This window comes from Echiichthys vipera, assembly GCF_963691815.1.
Source record: "Echiichthys vipera genome assembly, chromosome: 7".
Taxonomy (NCBI): Eukaryota; Metazoa; Chordata; class Actinopteri; order Perciformes; family Trachinidae; genus Echiichthys; species Echiichthys vipera.
This window is the reverse complement of record NC_139832.1, coordinates 18606288-18624192: the sequence shown is the minus strand read 5'-3', so window position 1 is coordinate 18624192 and position 17905 is coordinate 18606288. Positions and strand designations below refer to the sequence as shown.

Genomic DNA, 17905 nt, shown 5'->3' with positions numbered 1-17905 from the left:
ACATTTCCTATTGTCATCATGACAGGGAAGCTTCCTGAAATTGGCAATGTAGTAATTTTAGCCAAAATATTGATGTTACCTTAATATTAACAAATTACTTTTTGTGGCTGATATGCATTTTCAAATGTGTTAGTATGGACAGGGATTGTTTCTGATATGAAGCTAAAACGCTTGTGTGGACAGAGATCGTTTTGGTTTTGAAACATCGATTTAGAATGAAGACGTAGTGGTGTGGATGTATAGCTTTAGGCCTTCCTCAGTACAATGGTCCTTTGATGTTCAGTCTCATCTGACTCTCATCCAACCAGCTTATAACTTTAACACTAGGAGTCAACAATATCAATACATAGATTATTAAATCTATCTATCAAATCTATAAGATCTATTCATTTCCCAGTTGAACACTTCTGTCAGAAGACTTTCTAATGAGCTCTTAAGCTGTTTGGTTTTTTAATTCGTCGCCCATCTATATTTGTATCAAGACAGTTTCAACAAAGTCAGAACATTATCAACATCAGCAAGTTGACATTATAAAAGAAGAAATTACAATGAACTTGATTAAGCAACCAGAAGTCTGCCATCCTCTCGTCTTCACCTTCTATTTCTCACATCGGTCACATGGGGGCATACTTGAACCGGCGGACTGCTCTTTCTTACCCACTCTGGCCTGTTGTGACACACACACGTGCACACACACAGACACACACACACGCTCTCACTCACAGAGGGCCCCGACATTCACTCTCACTAAGAGAGAGACACCCCCTCTCTTTTGAAAATACACAATCACCATTCACTCTGCAAAATCCACACACACCACGTCCTGTCTGCTTGGGTACACTTTATCAACACACACACGCTCCCGCACATGCACGCTCAGACACACACGCACACACGTCACAGAGGGCCCCTTGCCTTATTGCCTCTCTATTTGGCTGGTACCATTTGTTCCACACGTTTTGTAGGAGGCTGACGAAAAGCTGCTCAGAGCTGGTGGTGCTGTGAGGCCACATGATGGAAATGCTTGTCCTGACTAGTTGAAGACTTATGTCATGACCCGAGACTTTATCTATCACACACAAGTGGTGCTTTACAAACACATGAAACTTTAATGAATGTACAGTAGGCTTACTGAAGATGAAATGTTGCGATGTAAAGATATTTCTGGTGTTATAATATAAATATATATATATAATATATAATAAATTTGTAGTAGATTTTCTCACTTCACTGGTAAATATCAAGTTAATTTACCTGGTCTAAATAATAATAACATTGACCACCATTGCTATGCCGATGACACCCAAATCTATGTTGCGCTATCACCAAATGACTATCGCCCCATAGATCTTTTGTGCCAGTGCATTGAGCGAGCCAAACACTGGATGTGCCAAAATTTCCTTCAACTAAATGAGGATAAAACTGAGATAAATGTTTTTGGTGCTAAGAAAGAAAGGTTTAAAGTCATCCAACACCTTCAATCACTGTCCCTGAAAACCTCAAATAAAGCCAGAAATCTTGGGGTTATTATGGATTCTGATTTACATTTCGACAGTCACATCAAATCAGTAACAAAATCGGCCTACTATCACCTTAAAAATGTAAGACTTGGGGACAAGAGGGCTCATGTCAGCTCAAGACTTAGAAAAATTTGTCCATGCCTTTATTACCAGTAGGCTAGACTACTGTAATGGTCTCCTTGCCGGTCTTCCCCAAAAAACTGTCAGACAGCTATAGCTTGTTCAGAACAAAGACCAAAAAATGTGAGCACTTTACACCAATTCTTAAATCATTACACTGGCTTCCTGTACGTCAGAGAATCTATTTCAAAAAATCCTCCTGCTCACATATAAATCACTACATGGTCTAGGGCCGAGGTATATCACTGATATGCTCCCACTACATAAGCCTTCTAGATCACAGGACAGTGTGATCACGCTCTTAAGATCCTCTGAGGCCAATCTGTTAGTGGTTCACAGAGTAAACTCAAATCAAGGGAAAGCATCTTTCAGTCATTATGCAACAAACAGCTGGAATACACTTACATGTGAGACTTTCACCCACTCTGACCACTTTTAAAACTAGACTGAAAACTTTTATATTCACCTTAGCTTTCTGCTAAATCTTCGCACTTTTAACGTCCGCACTGTTTTTATTATTGTCTATGCTTTTATTCTCTTTGTCTTTCTGTAATGCATTTTAATTCATGACATGTTGTCCTGTGAAGCACTTTGAGTCTGCCTTGTGTATGAAAAGTGCTATACAAATAAAGTTGCCTTGCCTTGCCTAAGCCAAACCACAACCTTTTTTCTTAACCAAGTCGTTTTGGTGCCTGAACTTCACCATAACCTTTTGTTGCATAAACTTAACCGTTAAATAGACCATCATATTATGTAAGATATCATACGAACCTGTTGATATGTTATACACACACACACACACACACACACCATTTCCATCCCTCTCTCCTTGTTATCGTTCTCTTTTACTGCTTGTGAAATACTTTTATTATTTTCTGTGCACCTACAAGACAAAGAAAGCCATCTAATTATGCTTACACGAACTGGACAGACCACCAACCACCATGCACACAAGCACATGTGGCGCGCACGCACACACACACACACACAAACACACACCCACACACACACACCTGAGCCATACTTGACTCAGTGGGTGGTGGAGAATTCACCAGATTTTGCCTCTTTAAACAGTGAAGTAATATGCAACATGGTGGAGAAGGCTGTGTTGTTTAGAGTTGGCACTGTGATGAAGGCAAAACATGCTGGTGCCTTCTGCATCCTCTTTAAAGATTTTCAAAAGTCTCTTTTGTTTTTTAGTTCTGACACCTCTGTTCCAGCAGCAAAACCTTACTCTTATAGCAACAACCACCACAATAACTGGTAATTGCAAAATCTTAATATGTAATAAATAAATAAGTTATTTAAACGTTATAAAATAAGCTAAAAAAAAAAAGGCACACTATGCGTTCTCATGCAACTAATTCGCAATAGCATTATACGGTTAAACATTTATGGCCAGTGTGTTTATATGGAAAAACAGGCGTAAATACAGCCTTTCTGGAAAACCCGATCTGCAAACCAACTGGAGCGATGAGAAGACTTCTGCATAGACGCTTGTATAGACTGAACCCAGTGACCCTTGTTTTGTACTGTCCCTGCGCAAAGTATGCAGTCTCTCTTTGTCCCGGGGTTATGTGTTTAAGCACAGTCTTGTTTTCAGAGCAGAAAAACAGGGAGGCTCAAACATATTTGCGTGAAAAGGAATGTCTGTTATTCAGATGTTCTTTCGTACAAGACATGTATGAAAAACAGTCCACAATGATAACTTTGTAGTTTTACGTGAAATTGAATGACAAAATGAAATCTTACAGTAAGCCTCACCAAAAACACCTTATTGAAATATGAACCAAAAGGCTGTAGCCATTTGACAAATATAATACTTTACATTTTAAGTGTTTGTGTGCTTTTTACAGTAGAGAATAATCATTTTGATGCTGGTTTTCTATGTCTCTCCAGCAATGTGGAGAGTAACATAAATCCTCTGATAAAATGAAAAGTTCCTGGTCAGACACATGGGAAAATAAATCATCTACAACTTGGCTTGGGATTCCAGCATATCCTAACAATGTCTCCTTTTTTTCAAATGAGCGAAAAGTGCTTGCTCATGGGGGAATTGTTGCATCTCTGTAAATTATAGCGTGTGGCCTGGACCTACTCTATATAAAAAAATTGTCCTGAGATAACTCTGGATATGATTTGATGCTATAAATATAATTAAATTGAAACAGAGCTGAATTCTTATCAGGGCCCATTCTCCTGTCCCGTCTACAGTGACTCTTAAGGAATAGCTCAGGGATCACAGTAAGAATTTGGACGTTTGAAGGTAAAAATGGGGGACGAATTTTGGGGACGGACAGGAAAGTGGGGTGCCCACGGTGTCTCCGAGCAGATGGCGTGCCTCTCCCTCTCTCTCTTTTTGGTGACATCCGCTGGGAATTGGAGAGGCCTTTAAGCATTCCTTTAGAGGCCAGAGACAGATAAGTGAGTTATGCAGTTCACCACCATCTGGGCTCAGACAGTGCCTGGCCTGCAGCTGACAAGAGCGTACGTGTATGTGTATACTATAGTTATAGCAGTGGGGAGGGGTAGTGGTGAGTTTCCATAGCAATAGGTCCTATTTCTGGAGAGAGGCCTGCGCATACACTTACACGCTGCCCTCCTCCGTGGTGCTGTGTCGTCATTGTTAACTCAGATGCTGACTTTGACAACGTTTTTTGTTTCTTTCTTCTTTTTTGTCCTTTTTTTGTCCTCCAGTCCCCACCATCATTGTCAACTAATTTCATCCCATTCTTGTGCAGCTGACAGTGTCTTCATGCAACATAGCATCTGTTGTGAAACAGGAGGAGGGAGCGAGGGATGATGGCAGGGGACCATGTTAGGTTTGCCAATTTCCCTCTTCCCATCGTTCAAGGCATTGTGTGCATTGTAAGATGCTGCGCTGCGCTGCCAATTCTGATCTGCGCTTGACCTGCTGCATATCTGTTGTTGTTATCTGTGTTTAGGTCTTTTGTTTTACTCAGGGGTAACATTGTGCAAATGCATCTGTGTGTACAGTTTTGGCATCCTGCAGAACTCTGCATTTTATTTTGTTCCTGCCGTGTTACAAAAAAACTTTTATCAATAGATGTTATTGTTGCCGTCTGCAGTGCTGCCTCTAGTACCGCAACTTCTGCAATTACCAAAAAATAGGCTGTAGTTTAGCCTTTTACTGATTAAAGAGTGACAACCTAGTATCATTGTAATGACTTGACATGACATTTTTTCCAAACATGGAAAAAAAAGACATTTTCATTTGGAAAACTTTCACTTCATCGTTTTAAATTGATTAAGTAATCTTGCAAGAGACCTACTAGTGGACACTAGATCCCCTTTCACACATGCACTGCACACCTGATATGTGTGTGAGAATGCAAATGTCCAATTCAGTTGGACATCAAACTGCCAGATCCTTAGTGCAATGATTCATTCATCGTCTATTTGAGCCGCCTGGCAATACTTCTGGTAGAGTGGCGACCAGTTTCAAGTGACTAGGCTGTGAGTGATCTGCTCCTTATTTGCATAAAGTTGAGGTCAGGGCTACTTTATGCAAATCACACCTTGAGAACCTGGAGAATCTCACAAACCTCACGGACCTCATGAAAATCTTTTACACTAACCCTTGTCGATCCAAAATGAAGACAGCAACTGCATCGCTTATTTCTTGCATAAGATGTTTTCAGAAACAAGTTTCGGTGAACTATTTTCATAATATCACAGAAAGTTTCCAAACCAGCCGCCATGTTGGCCCGTTTTGAAATCCAGGAACAGGTAAGCCTCGAGTGAAGTGTTTGTCCATTCAGGCGCAGCTATCACGGCTATAGAAGGGTGCAGCGTGCTTTCTCAGTTGATCATTGCGGAGAAATTGATAACTGCTAGTGACAAGCCCATCAAGCATGCAATGCTCACGGTCAAAAACGCCCCTGTGGACACTTACCATGTTCATGAGTACATGTTTTTAATAACTAACAGAAACATTGTATGCAATTAGTCCACAGTCTCTTCCCTTCTCTATTTTTTCTCTTTCCCTCTCTCACACACGCACAGGCGTGGGAACTATAAAGTTGGCAGTTTGCGAGTCGGATTGGCTCGGTTGATTAACGGAGCAGATTGGCTCACACACACTCTTTTGCTTCCGGAATGCCAGCATTCTGTGTGAAATCACAACTGGGAACTTTGCCTGGTCTGTGTGAATGACCAAAAAAGCCGACGTTCCAGCATCCCTTCATTTCGGTACTGTTACGGGATGTGAAGACACATTACACTCTCTGATGGAGCCAGGGATTAAACCAGGAACCTCGTGTTTATTAGACGACCACTCTACCTCCTGAGCCATGGAGCTACAACAATCTTTACAAAAAAGCTCTATGAAATAAAACACAATAATAGTCAAAAGACATTGAATTTTCACTTTCATTGCATTACCACAATTGTGGTTACTTGCCAAATTGCTGAAGAAGCTTATTTACTAAAATCCAAGACACTATAGGACAAATGCATGGTCACACTCTCTGAAAAATACCCTATGATGGATTTAAATTGGAAAGATTTGGCCATTTCTATTTTTGTTAGGAATCTGTTTGCATTCTGATGGTCGAATCGGGTACAGTGCCAGTTCTATGAAGATTATCTTCTGCTCAGCCCCTCGATACATTGATTTCCATGTACACAATGTAGGCTGATTACCCACTGTGTAAGTACAAAACCCAAAACACACACTGAGACAGTTTACATTCCCCTTCAGTCTCCCTCTCTCTTTTTTAAGTCTTCTTCAAAGGAGCCTACCGCCAAATCACCTGTTTCTCTTTGCCTTCTCTTTCCATCTATCCATCCATAAAGAATTGTGTGTGTATGGTGTGTGTGTGTGTGTGTGTGTGTGTGTGTGTGTGTGTGTGTGTGTGTGTGTGTGTGTGTGTGTGTGTGTGTGTGTTTGTATGTGTGTGTGAGTGTGCATGCATGCCAGAGTGTGTCTAGGCAGGCCTCTCCTGCTGTGTAATTGCATACTGTGTATCAGCCCATTGGCGTTGCCCTGCATGCAGACTAAAAGATGTTGCTAATCCGCCAGCAGAATACAGCGGGTCAAGCAGCCAGCAGCGGCTGCATTCAACCCCAGGACCACAGCCACAAATTAGGACAGCCTGACAAGGCCCTGCGGCATTCTGGGTATTGTTGTGAGCTGCCAACAGGCCTCTAAAGCTTCTGGCCCTATGTGAAGGAACAGCCAAGGAAAGGTGAAGATTAATAGTGGCTTGGTGACCTGGGAGTACGGCTATAAATCTATATCACCACTAGACACTCAGCCAGAGTGCACGCTGTCTTTTTGCACACACACTCACACACACACACACACACACACACACACACACACACACACACACACACACACACACACACACACACACACACACACACACACACACACACATACACACACACACACACACACACACACACACACAAACACACACACACACACACACGCGCATCATTGATACCATGTAAAAATTCAAATGTAAATAACATCAAACTTCCTACAAGCAAAACATGAAAGATAACTTTTGACATTTCCGCTTCTCCTTATCAACTTTTCTCAACTTACAAGTAGCTATAATTTTAAAATAAAGCGACCATGTCCCGACTTGATGCTAGCAAACACAAACAGTTGAGGGCGAGTGGGATGAGCCTGAATTCTGCCACTCCTCAGTGCTCTGCAGCCTGATGAATGATGGCCCTTTGTTGTGTGTCCCATAAAGGCTGCCGTGGCCATCCCTTTTCATAGGACCTGGCGAGCAAATGTGAGGCGTGAATAGCATTAGTCCGAGTCAGTGCACCCATAGCAGTGAAGCCAGCCCTGAAAACACAGCCTGCTAACCCTCCTCCCCAAGTTTTATGAGCCAAGATGATTGAAGGAGAAGAAAACTCTTCTGCCAATAGAGAGGGACCGGGAGGAGAGGATTGAGGAGGAGACGCTTCAGAGATGGATGGATGGACAGATAAAACAGAGACAGCAGCCGCTCAACAGAGGACTTGCATCCCATGCAAGAAGGGACGTGAAGGGGAACAGGTTTGGTTCAGGGGCACTGAAAAGGATGAAGACAAAGGGAGAGAGTAGAAGAATGGAGGTGGAGGACTCTGGCTGTCAGGACTGGCGCTGGGATGGAGTTAGATCTCATTTCTCAAGTGTCATCGCACTATCTGCATCTCCTCCTCTCTCCTCTCTGTCCAATTACTGCCACAATGAAGCAGGCCCTGTCCTGCAGAGTTACATATGGCTCTCTGGTTGTAAAGCCATCGCTCTGGAGTGAAGCTATGCTGTTTTTGATAGGTACAGTATGTGTGCAACTCAAAGGGCCACAGTAGGTTTAGCATGAGCCCCTGCTTTGACAGCTTGTCTCAACATGATTTCCTCCGACTCACCAACTGATCACAGGACAAAAAGATACAGTATGATTAAATCATCCATTGTCAGTTACAGAATAAGCCTCAAAAATTGTAATTAATCAGTTTCCTGCATGCCAAAAGGCTCACTTCCGTTTTATACTGACTTAGAATAAGGAAATTGACTTTTCAGAGAATCAACTATAGGTGAAAAATTAGTGCTTGTATTTGATAATACTATATAATTCTGAAGCCAAAGGATGTTATTTGTTACTTGTTGTTGCTGTTATGATATTAAACTTTTACATAACTGCTAGCTGATAATTAAGAGGAGTTATCAGGACTTTACATGGGACAGGTTTTTACACATTCAAAAACCCCTGTTTTAAAATTTTCGAACTTTCTGTTCGACTGAAATTACCCTGTTGTTAATGCATTCAGTTAGCACATGGAATCACTGGATGCACTGGTGTGTGACACCTGTGGGAATTTAAGACTCGTAAACACACACACACACACACACACACACACACACAAACTGCAGCTCAGGGTCAGCTGTAGGATCAATCAAACAGGAATCAGTGTCTTTCTCAAGGACATTGGCAGATTGAACACTTGTAAACATACATGACCATGTACTTCAACTGATGTTGTTTGTTAAGTGATAGAGAGTTGGGTGAAAAAATGTGTGTTGACTTTTTGACATGTTGACATTTCACTTATACTTTAATTAACTATAAGTTATCGCTTTTCCCATGGACATACTGTTAAAAATTGCCTTTAAAAAACCTTTAATACGGATAGGGTGTAAAAAATGTGTAGATTAAAGTAAAGTAGCCTTCAATAATACAGTGATCACAATCCTATAGACCAGCGGTCCTTAAACCTTTTCTTTTCTGCAGCCCCCCCCCCCCGATACAAATAACACCCCCCCCCCCCCCAGCATGCAGGCAACCATGCATCATATATATGTAGCCTCGCCACTCCCCCTCTTTTATAACTCAAGGCCCCCCTATGGGTCGCACCCCCATATTGGAAACCACTGCTATAATCCTTTTTCACAGCAAACATCTTGATTTATAAGATTGTTGATGGTTGCATTAAATTTAGCTGTGCAAGTACAATGATGTGTGCATGTGTGTGTGTGTGTGTGTGTGTGTGTGTGTGTGTGTGTGTGTGTGTGTTTGTGTGTGTGTGTGTGTGTGTGTGTGTGTGTGTATGTGTGTGTGTGAAGCATTCACTCCAAAACAAAGTGAACACCATCTTGCTTATCTTAGACTTGCCATGCATTTGACAGTGTCAATTATCAAAAAAGAGGATTAGCACTGTTGGACATGAGAAAACATTTTTGACATTTCGGATGTTTCTGTGGAGGAATGAGAATGGTGGAATTTAGGGCTGTTGGCGCAAAAATCAATAGCGTGACCTCTTCACCTCTTAAGGCAGAAAACGGCCCTTTAATTGGAAAAAATGTCTGACTTAAGTCAATTAGTTAAGTGTTGCATCTTATTTTTCTTATTGTGGGAAGTTGTCAGGCATTAGTGGGAGAGTCAGAACATCTGAGAACACCAAGAAATGGATTATAATATGCCAGTTTAAACAAATTAGTTTACGGTCAATATTGGACCAAATTACTGGTTAATTTTTTTGTATTTTTTTAGCCAAATTAATGCAAGCCTCTTCAAAATTGCAGGTCAATATTGAGTTTGTCCAAATGCAAAGCCTACAGTCATTGTCCTGCTGGAATGAAACAAACAGTTTGGCCAAAGGGTTATAAAGCTTCCACATATTGTGTATCAAATGCCCTGCATTTACAATGCCAGAAAATATTTTAAATACTATTTAAAATGTACTTTAAACCACCTCCCCTAAAAAAACAACAGCCACTTATGTTTAAACTAACTACTTCTAATGGCTCTGCATTTTTTTCAGTGCAGATATACAGCCCAGACTAGACATTAAGCTGATCCCCCCATCACGTTGTGAAACATTGTAAAGTATCTGCTTTTCTTCTGAGCAGTGTTAAACCCGATCCCCTTGATGCGTGGGGAGAGCAAAGTGAATTAGAGATTGAGGTGGGAGGCTGATTAACCCCCCTCCTTTCCAACCGAGACCAAAGTCGCGATGCAAAGAAAAGGAGGAGACAGAAAGAAGATATTTGAAAAGCTGCCACGAGTTCCCTGTCACACCGCCTCCTGCGTGGATTGAGCCGTGCTCTTTGTTATCCACAGACATGAATACTGAGTGGATGTAAAGAGAAAAAGGCCCAGGAGTGGGGAAAAAGAAAAAAACAAACATTTGGGACGTCTGCGTCTACAAGAACCGAAAACGAAAATAAGCTGACCTACAAAATGTATATAATATAAGTTAAAGGCCATTTTGTAATCATATAAAGTGTTAATAGTGATTAGCACTGAAGCTTTGCTTTGGCCTCATTGTACCTATAGTATTTATTATCAACATTGGTAGACTATTAACATTAGAAATATTTCATATCCTCATGAGTGTGTATAATCACAATGTTCACTACTACTCGTGTCTAATAATAAATATTTAGGACTAAATTAAAGAAATTCGCTCAACAGAGGGTGTATGTGTTATTTATTGTAATGCGTTTTAATGTCACTATGTTGTTTCTTGATATTAATTTCCTGTAATGTTCCAATAAGGCACACACACACACACACACACACAAACACACACACACACACACACACACACACACACACACACACACACACACACACACACACACACACACACACACACACACACACACACACACACACACACACACACACACACACACACACACACACACACACAAACACAGAAGATCCCTCCTCCGGATACAATCACCTTTATGCAAACACGTGGGCCTCTGTCTGCCCACTTCACTAGTAGAGTGGATGGGGTGGGGTGACTGGGGGGGCCGTCACAGGTGTTCACACACACATCAAAACACCCTCTGCACACACGCGCGCGCACACACACAAACACACACACACGCACACACACACACTTTAATGTCATCGCACTAAAGATCCCAGGATGCAAACGTCAAGAGAAAGAGGGGGATAGAGAAACCTAGAGGTAAAACTTCAGAATTGTGATGAACTATCTCCATTTATCTGAATTTTACTTTATTATCTGTATTGTTCGTGAGGTAAAGCGATGCTTCTGCAAGAGAAGCGTCAAAGAAAAATCAAAGAGGCCCATAAAGTTCCCAAGGCTCAACAAGCCCTTGCGTCCCAGTTTTCAGTAAAATATCTACATTCAGTTTATTTTTCACTCATTTGTGTTATTTCATTCATTAAAACAACTGAAAATCATAGCCAGGGCGAATAATCGACTGCATTATTCCTTATTTCACTTTAATAACTCACTGGAATCTATGGAATTGATATTGAAACTTGTTTGATTTGAAAATATGATTGAAGACCGGTATGATTAGATTGTTTATTAAATAATGCCTTGGTTGTTTTGATCTGCAGCTCCTAAACACACCCGGACCTGAATTCGGGCCTCCATTCGTTACGCTATTTAAAAAAAGGTATTTTTTTTTGGTGAGGGGGTAAAGGGGGTCAGGGAGCTTTAACTCGGTGACAAAGCCTCATTTGCAGGTCAATGCGATGGCACACTCGCCTCTCCTCTCCATCCAGCTCGCCTTTGTTCCCTGTCGCCTGCGCTGATGCCAGATGGTCATGGAAAATGCTAATTCCCATCGGCTGATTTTCCTCCTTTCTATATTTAATTGCAGCTTTGCAAACTGTCCCGTTAATTGTGTGTTTTAAGGGGAAAACGCGATTTGAGGGCCTTTTCCCCCAAGAATTATATTTTTAGTTGTTACATTTGCATGAAGCCTTCAAACCACTGTATGAGCGATGTCACTATGGCAGCATCTGAATCCTTTACCACTTCAGGCCCATAAAAGAGCAACATTTTGGGGGATCCAGTGTCGCATTTTACTGAATCTTTGTGATTAATTAGAATTAACAAAGTCTGAAAAGGTGCACCAGACGCGCTGTGCCTGCGTTAGTTTCATTTGATCGAGATATTTAACATTATTCATCACAATTTCACCGGTAAAAAAAAATCGAATATACCCGGATTTAGGACTTCTGTATAGGCTATATTCATTTATTCGTTCCCTTTTGGCAATCCAAGGTTTTATCACTCGATTTCCAAATAAATGATACAAAAAGAAGCTGTTTTCCTAACTGTCCCATTTTTGAGAATGGGATACACGTTTTATAAATCTTGTAATATAGCTCTTAACTGAAAGGAGTCCTCTTATACAGTTTTACAATATTGCTTCACTGATATTCACATCCATGTGTTTTTCCAGGGTGATCACAGACTAAAAGATCTTCTCCATTTATATGATGTCACTGAAAACAGCATAACTCAGTATTTTCTACATATATGCTTATAGGTTTAGTATAATATAACTAAACTGATTAAAGCAAATAACATTTGATTGCGATTTTATTGATGACTAATACAAATGAGTTATTGGTCAGATGGGAAGTTGAAGGGCTCATAAGGCTGTGTCTCTCCATCAGCAGCTGCTTTTTTAATAACATTCTATTGTTGTGGCCTTGTTAATGAGGTCTGTATGTTAGCTGTCATCTCTTTCCTTTATGTCCATCATACATAGCAGGGCTGAATTGAGTTATAATTGTCATGCAACATGGGATCTATTTAAACTGTAAGAGTGAGTCGGGTCACAAAATACTGTATTAATGCCTTGGCATAGAAGCTCTCTATTCTTTGTGACAAATCTCACTTATTATGCATGGACAGTCTGATTAAAATGATTTAAAATACAACTACATTGTTTTTTCCTCTTTAAAGAGAAGCTTGCTGAGTTGGATTTCAGGCCTTAACCTATGACCTCTCCTGCATTTGCTCAAATTCAATACCTTTTTGAGAAAACGAATGCGATTTAAAATTCTATTTATTGTGACAAATTTTATATAGTTGCACAGCTGTAGAGACAAATAAAGGAAGATGACCCCTTTAACTCTGAGGGGGGACTTGAGCCCTTGAATGTGTCCAGTCTCCAACATAGAGGGGACTTCATTAAAGTAACACATGAACAGCTGTTGTCTTTAACATGTAAACTATTGAGAATTTAAAACTACACTGAATGGCCTCGCAGCTCCCCGTGGGCATATGGGCGTTAATTAGCTGGATATAGCCATAGATTAATTATAATATTTTTTTCCGTCCATTCGTATCAATAGAGCGGCCAGACAAAGTGTCTTTTGTTCTCTGATGCAGGACATTCTGCGGCTGACTGAATGGGTCTTGGCTATGTCTACATGGATTTGCCATATGGCAACAAAAAGGAAAGAATGGAGCCGGAGAGCGCTTTGTGTTGGAAATCAGAACAAGCCCGTCAGAGCTTATGGCTGCATAGAGCTGACAAAGTCACTCTGGCCATCAAAAGTCTCCATTTTCATCAAAACATTCATGTCAGATAGTCAAAGCGATTCCAACAAATGGAGAAACTTATGGAAAAATTATGAAATGTGCCGTTGTTTCCCTGCGCACTGACAGGCGCTCCGGACACCAGTCCCGGTGCGCATTCACTCGCTCACTGCTGCATTTGGCTTCTTTCAATTTAGGGTAAACTTGCAAGAATGACCTGTTGAATGGTTTGTTTTTGTTGTGTTTTTTTTCAAAAGACGAGAACAATTACAAAGACTAGTAGTTTTCTTTTTCCAGTTCTGGCAGGTGGCCTCCACGCCCGGTGTATCCACGGTGGGGTAAACAGTGTGTGTGAGTGGGTCTTTAGAGGGCTTGTTGAGTGCGGGTTGGATGTGGGGGTGTCTTCGTGGCGGACAAAGCGGGGATCCAAAGGCAGCTGCTGCTTCTTTAGAGGGGCGAAAGGGCCTTTAAATCCCAGCCTATATCGCGCAGCTGCCATGCGGCCCAAGGCTGCACGTCTGAATGCGTTTTCCCCCCGCAAGGTATATGAGCCCACAGAGGCAGACAGATACGGGCGGAGCTCAGTGAAAAGTACCTGCGCCCCCTCCCGAGGGAGGTGGAGTCACAAATGTCTGCCACAAGACTTTCACGGTGTTTATTGTGCTTGCTTTGGTGCAATAGGCTACGTGTGTGAAACAATGAATGGCCTCCTTATTTATCTTAATAAGTTGTTTTTATTAAGACGAGGGCAGCTTTCATTAAATGTAGGCTACAATAAAATGGGTTGCTCCTGTAATTATTTTTCTAAATTTATAACGTAAGAGGCTGAAACCAGACAACACAAAGCCCCCTTTCTCAGTTTCAGTTTCAAGAGTGAAATTGACTCACATTCAGTTTCATAACAGTCAAAACCGGACAAAACACTGGAGCAAATCTGCTTTGAAGTTGAAGTGAAAAATATGTTTATTCTCATCTTTTACAAGACATAATTAGGGCACTTGTATGGAAACACACAAAAGGAAAACGGCTCAGAAACACAAAGAAACCTATTTTTTTCAAGTGTGGACTACGATGGGTAAGCTACATGATTGCAAAACATCACAATAACAAATGGAAATAATAAAATAAAATAAAATAAGAATATGCCCTTTGGCTAAATTAACAAGGCATTCGACAAATATAAAGAAACATAAATAAATTATAAGTTAAAATAGTCTTAAAATATACATTTACAGAAAAAAACAGAACAGAAATAAACATTTATAGGCTGTATTGTCTCTATAAAGCTGTACACTTTTGGCCAGTGTAGACAATTCTTTTTAAGTAAATTAAGATTGCACAGATGTTAAAACATTTAACACTGTCGAGTGGCTGTATGCAAAGCAACAATGAATGCTACATTTGTACTGGACAGAAGTCATTCGGCGAAATGTCCTCTCTTCCCCCTTCCCCCCCCACCCCCCAAACCGTTCAGTCCTGAGAGTCTGCTCCGGTGCTCAGGCTGCGCTCCGCCAGGGCGCACCAAGCCGAAAACAGCCAGCCGTGTCGGGCTTCTTTCCGCCGCCACACCGTGCCCCGTGTCCTCGTCTCTGGCGTTTATGTAGCAGAGAGAAACACCCTCATAATGCGCAGGCAAATAGTGCAAAAAAAACACCTGAGGAGGAAGGAATAAAACACATGAGTTTTTCTGAAGAACAGTCTCTCCGGAGAAACGCGAGTCAGCTTTGAGGAAACAGGAGATGTAACCTCAGCTGCAGGCGTCACCCTTTACCCGAGCCTTTTCCCGCCACATCGTGACGCACATCCCCTCCCCCAGCCTCTGGTGTTACTACAGCTACTACTATCACTACTACTGCGATTTCGCCACCACACCGCCCCCCCCACCCCCATCCCTTCCCTTCCCAGATAAGACGGCTCACGTAATCATTTCCAATTAACGCAGGAAAAAAATACAGAAATAACTGATAATATGACAGCCATTAGCCTAAAAACAACTCTTACAAAATTATTGCGTTATCTTATTATGTGTAACAAAGCAGAACAGTCATTTAAAAGTACATGTAAGGATTTGACACAGTTTGGACACTTTTGGGAAACACGATAAATAGGGTATACACATACCTTCAACGGATCCTCTTTCGTGGAGTTTGTTCCACCTGGATTGGAGACATGGAGTGGTGACAAGCGCTCATGTCGGATTTTTTATCTGCAACCTTCTTTCGTTTCACGAAGAAGTCTGTGGGAACGAGAACGTAGCAGTTAGTTCACATGAGTCCACTTGATCTAAAATACGCACGGAGGAGAGCGACAGACAAGAGGCCGACTTGGATACTGGGCGCAGCCCTGAAGACCAGAGCACAAGCATCCTAAACGCGAGATTTCAAATGTCGTGTTATTTACCTGTGATGTGTGTGTTGTTGTCAGTAGTGGCCGTTCTCTTGCGTCTAACACACGGGACGTGTCTGTGAGACGACTTCCCTGAGTTGAGCTTGTCTGTGCGGTTCTCCTGGTTGACCTCCACCGGGCAGGGAGTGCTGCTGCTCTCGGGCACGGCCAAGCGCTCCAGTACATCCATTTCAGAGGTCTCTGTGTGATCAGAGTCCGATGAGGGCCTCTGCTTGACGGGTGTCTCAGGCACCCTGGTCCTGCCGTTCTGTACAGAGTCCTGATAAAACACCGGGGTCGTTTCCACGGGCACCTCTTGCCACTCGTAATCCCCATCCAGCGGGATGTTGGCTTCGAAATTAAAGTTCCATCTCTGTTGGTCCCGTTCGGAAATTTCCCTCAGCTTGGTTTTCATCTCCTGGTTTAGTTCGTCGTGATCCACCGGTCCGAAGAGGTTTCGGCAGACGCTTGTGCGTCTGTGGAGAGGGAAGGTCCTCCTGGCCACCAGCCTCTCCAGCGCACTGCTTGATAACTGAACGTTGGACATCTCCAAAGACTTCCCAACAAAAGCTCAAAAACACAAAATAAGATGCCTTATTTGGCTGAACCCTGATAAGAGCTATCAGGTGCTATTGTTGTTGTCGTTTTTGTGCCGAAAGTGTGTGTGTGGGTCTCCTCTCGCCCGTCTCTATCCACAACACAGCTATGTTTAAATGTACCTTTTCAGTGAGACGTGGAGTATATAACCTACCAACAACTCCTCATTCAGAGCAACCACCTCGGGAGACTTTCTCATTGGTTGCCGTAAGTCCAACCCTCTCCAAAAACACACACAACCCCCACCCTGATTTCCCATCGACCCACCGTACCCGTTTGGCTTTGCGCAGAGCGCAGCGCTGTGTTTTCTCTTTCGGAGCGACCGTCAACCTTTTGATAACATTGAGTTTATATGAGGTGACTTTCTCGATGTCAGCGTCAAACAGATGGAGCTTCATTGCTGAATTACCTTTGGGTGCTCACACAAGCAGTTTGTGGTTGTGCATCGGATTTTATTTTCCTCCTTCCGCACTACTGCTGCTCCATGTAGCCTTCAATAATGGACTAATATGGAATCGATCGTCTTACGTGAAAGTACTAAATGGTTATTAGGCCATTTTAATACTTTTGATTGTTGGATTGTTTTAATAATATGCTGATACAAACGCAATTAAAGGAAACGTAATCTCGCTGGTTGCATTCTCTCGTTTCTCCAGACAGTAGTCTTCATGCACTCTCCTGTCCCAACACTGCGAGCTCCTCGGGTCATACTCTCTCAGCAGTCTACAAGGAGAGCTGCTTTGGTTTTACGCACATTACGCAGAATTAAGACAAGGCATTGTCATAAAAAAAACAAATGTTTTCAGCCCAGTTGAGAAATTTTCTGTTCTTTCATCAAAGCAAGAAAAAATATGTCATATCAATAAACAGTAAAAAAAAAAAAAAAAGTGAAGGTTGAAAATCAGCGAGGTTTTGCACAAAGGGATAAATCACTGCAGCCACGTCATAGCCATGTTATCACCACTAACGTGCGCGTGAATGATACGTATTGTTTAGAATTTGAGGCATTACTTATTCAGTATTGGTTTATGTATCATTATTTAGTAGAATGTTTAGATACATTCGGTTGATTGTGGGGCGACATACTATACCTTCCCTTGATGTTAGAAAAATATAATTAATACTGTTGAGTGCGTAATTTCTGCAGAGTCTGCAGTCTGTTGTCCTCCAGTAAGGACAGACAGGCAACGCCCAACAGTTGGTAATAGACCAATAGCGACCCAAAGTGGCATACAACTGCTACTGCACCGTGAGCTTGTTAAACGAGCAAATGCAACACAATGTTATGCTGCGATGTTGAATGAGTTCTTGATCAATAAAGTCGCAATGCATCTATTCTACCTCATATTTTTATGTGCACATTGAGTCATTTAATGGGAGTTGGTTTCTTGTTTTAAGCTTCTATTCTTTCATCTACACTTTTCTACACATGTGACATTTTTTTACAACCTACTTGTGACACCATGATGTCATATGAGAGTCACCTTGAT

The 17905-nt window shown here is 41.7% G+C and overlaps 1 protein-coding gene across 1 annotated transcript; it reads right to left on the bottom strand.

The window, feature by feature from the left end:
• Positions 1-14430: 14430 nt before the first annotated feature.
• LOC310949772 (uncharacterized protein) lies at positions 14431-16514 on the bottom strand. The gene is made up of 3 exons (XM_083917321.1): positions 15834-16514; positions 15555-15669; positions 14431-15087 (listed from the first exon to the last, which is right to left on the bottom strand). The coding sequence occupies exons 1-2, from the start codon at positions 16363-16365 to the stop codon at positions 15557-15559; spliced, it is 645 nt and encodes a 214-aa protein (XP_083773447.1). The 5' UTR covers positions 16366-16514; the 3' UTR covers positions 14431-15087; positions 15555-15556.
• Positions 16515-17905: the final 1391 nt, after the last annotated feature.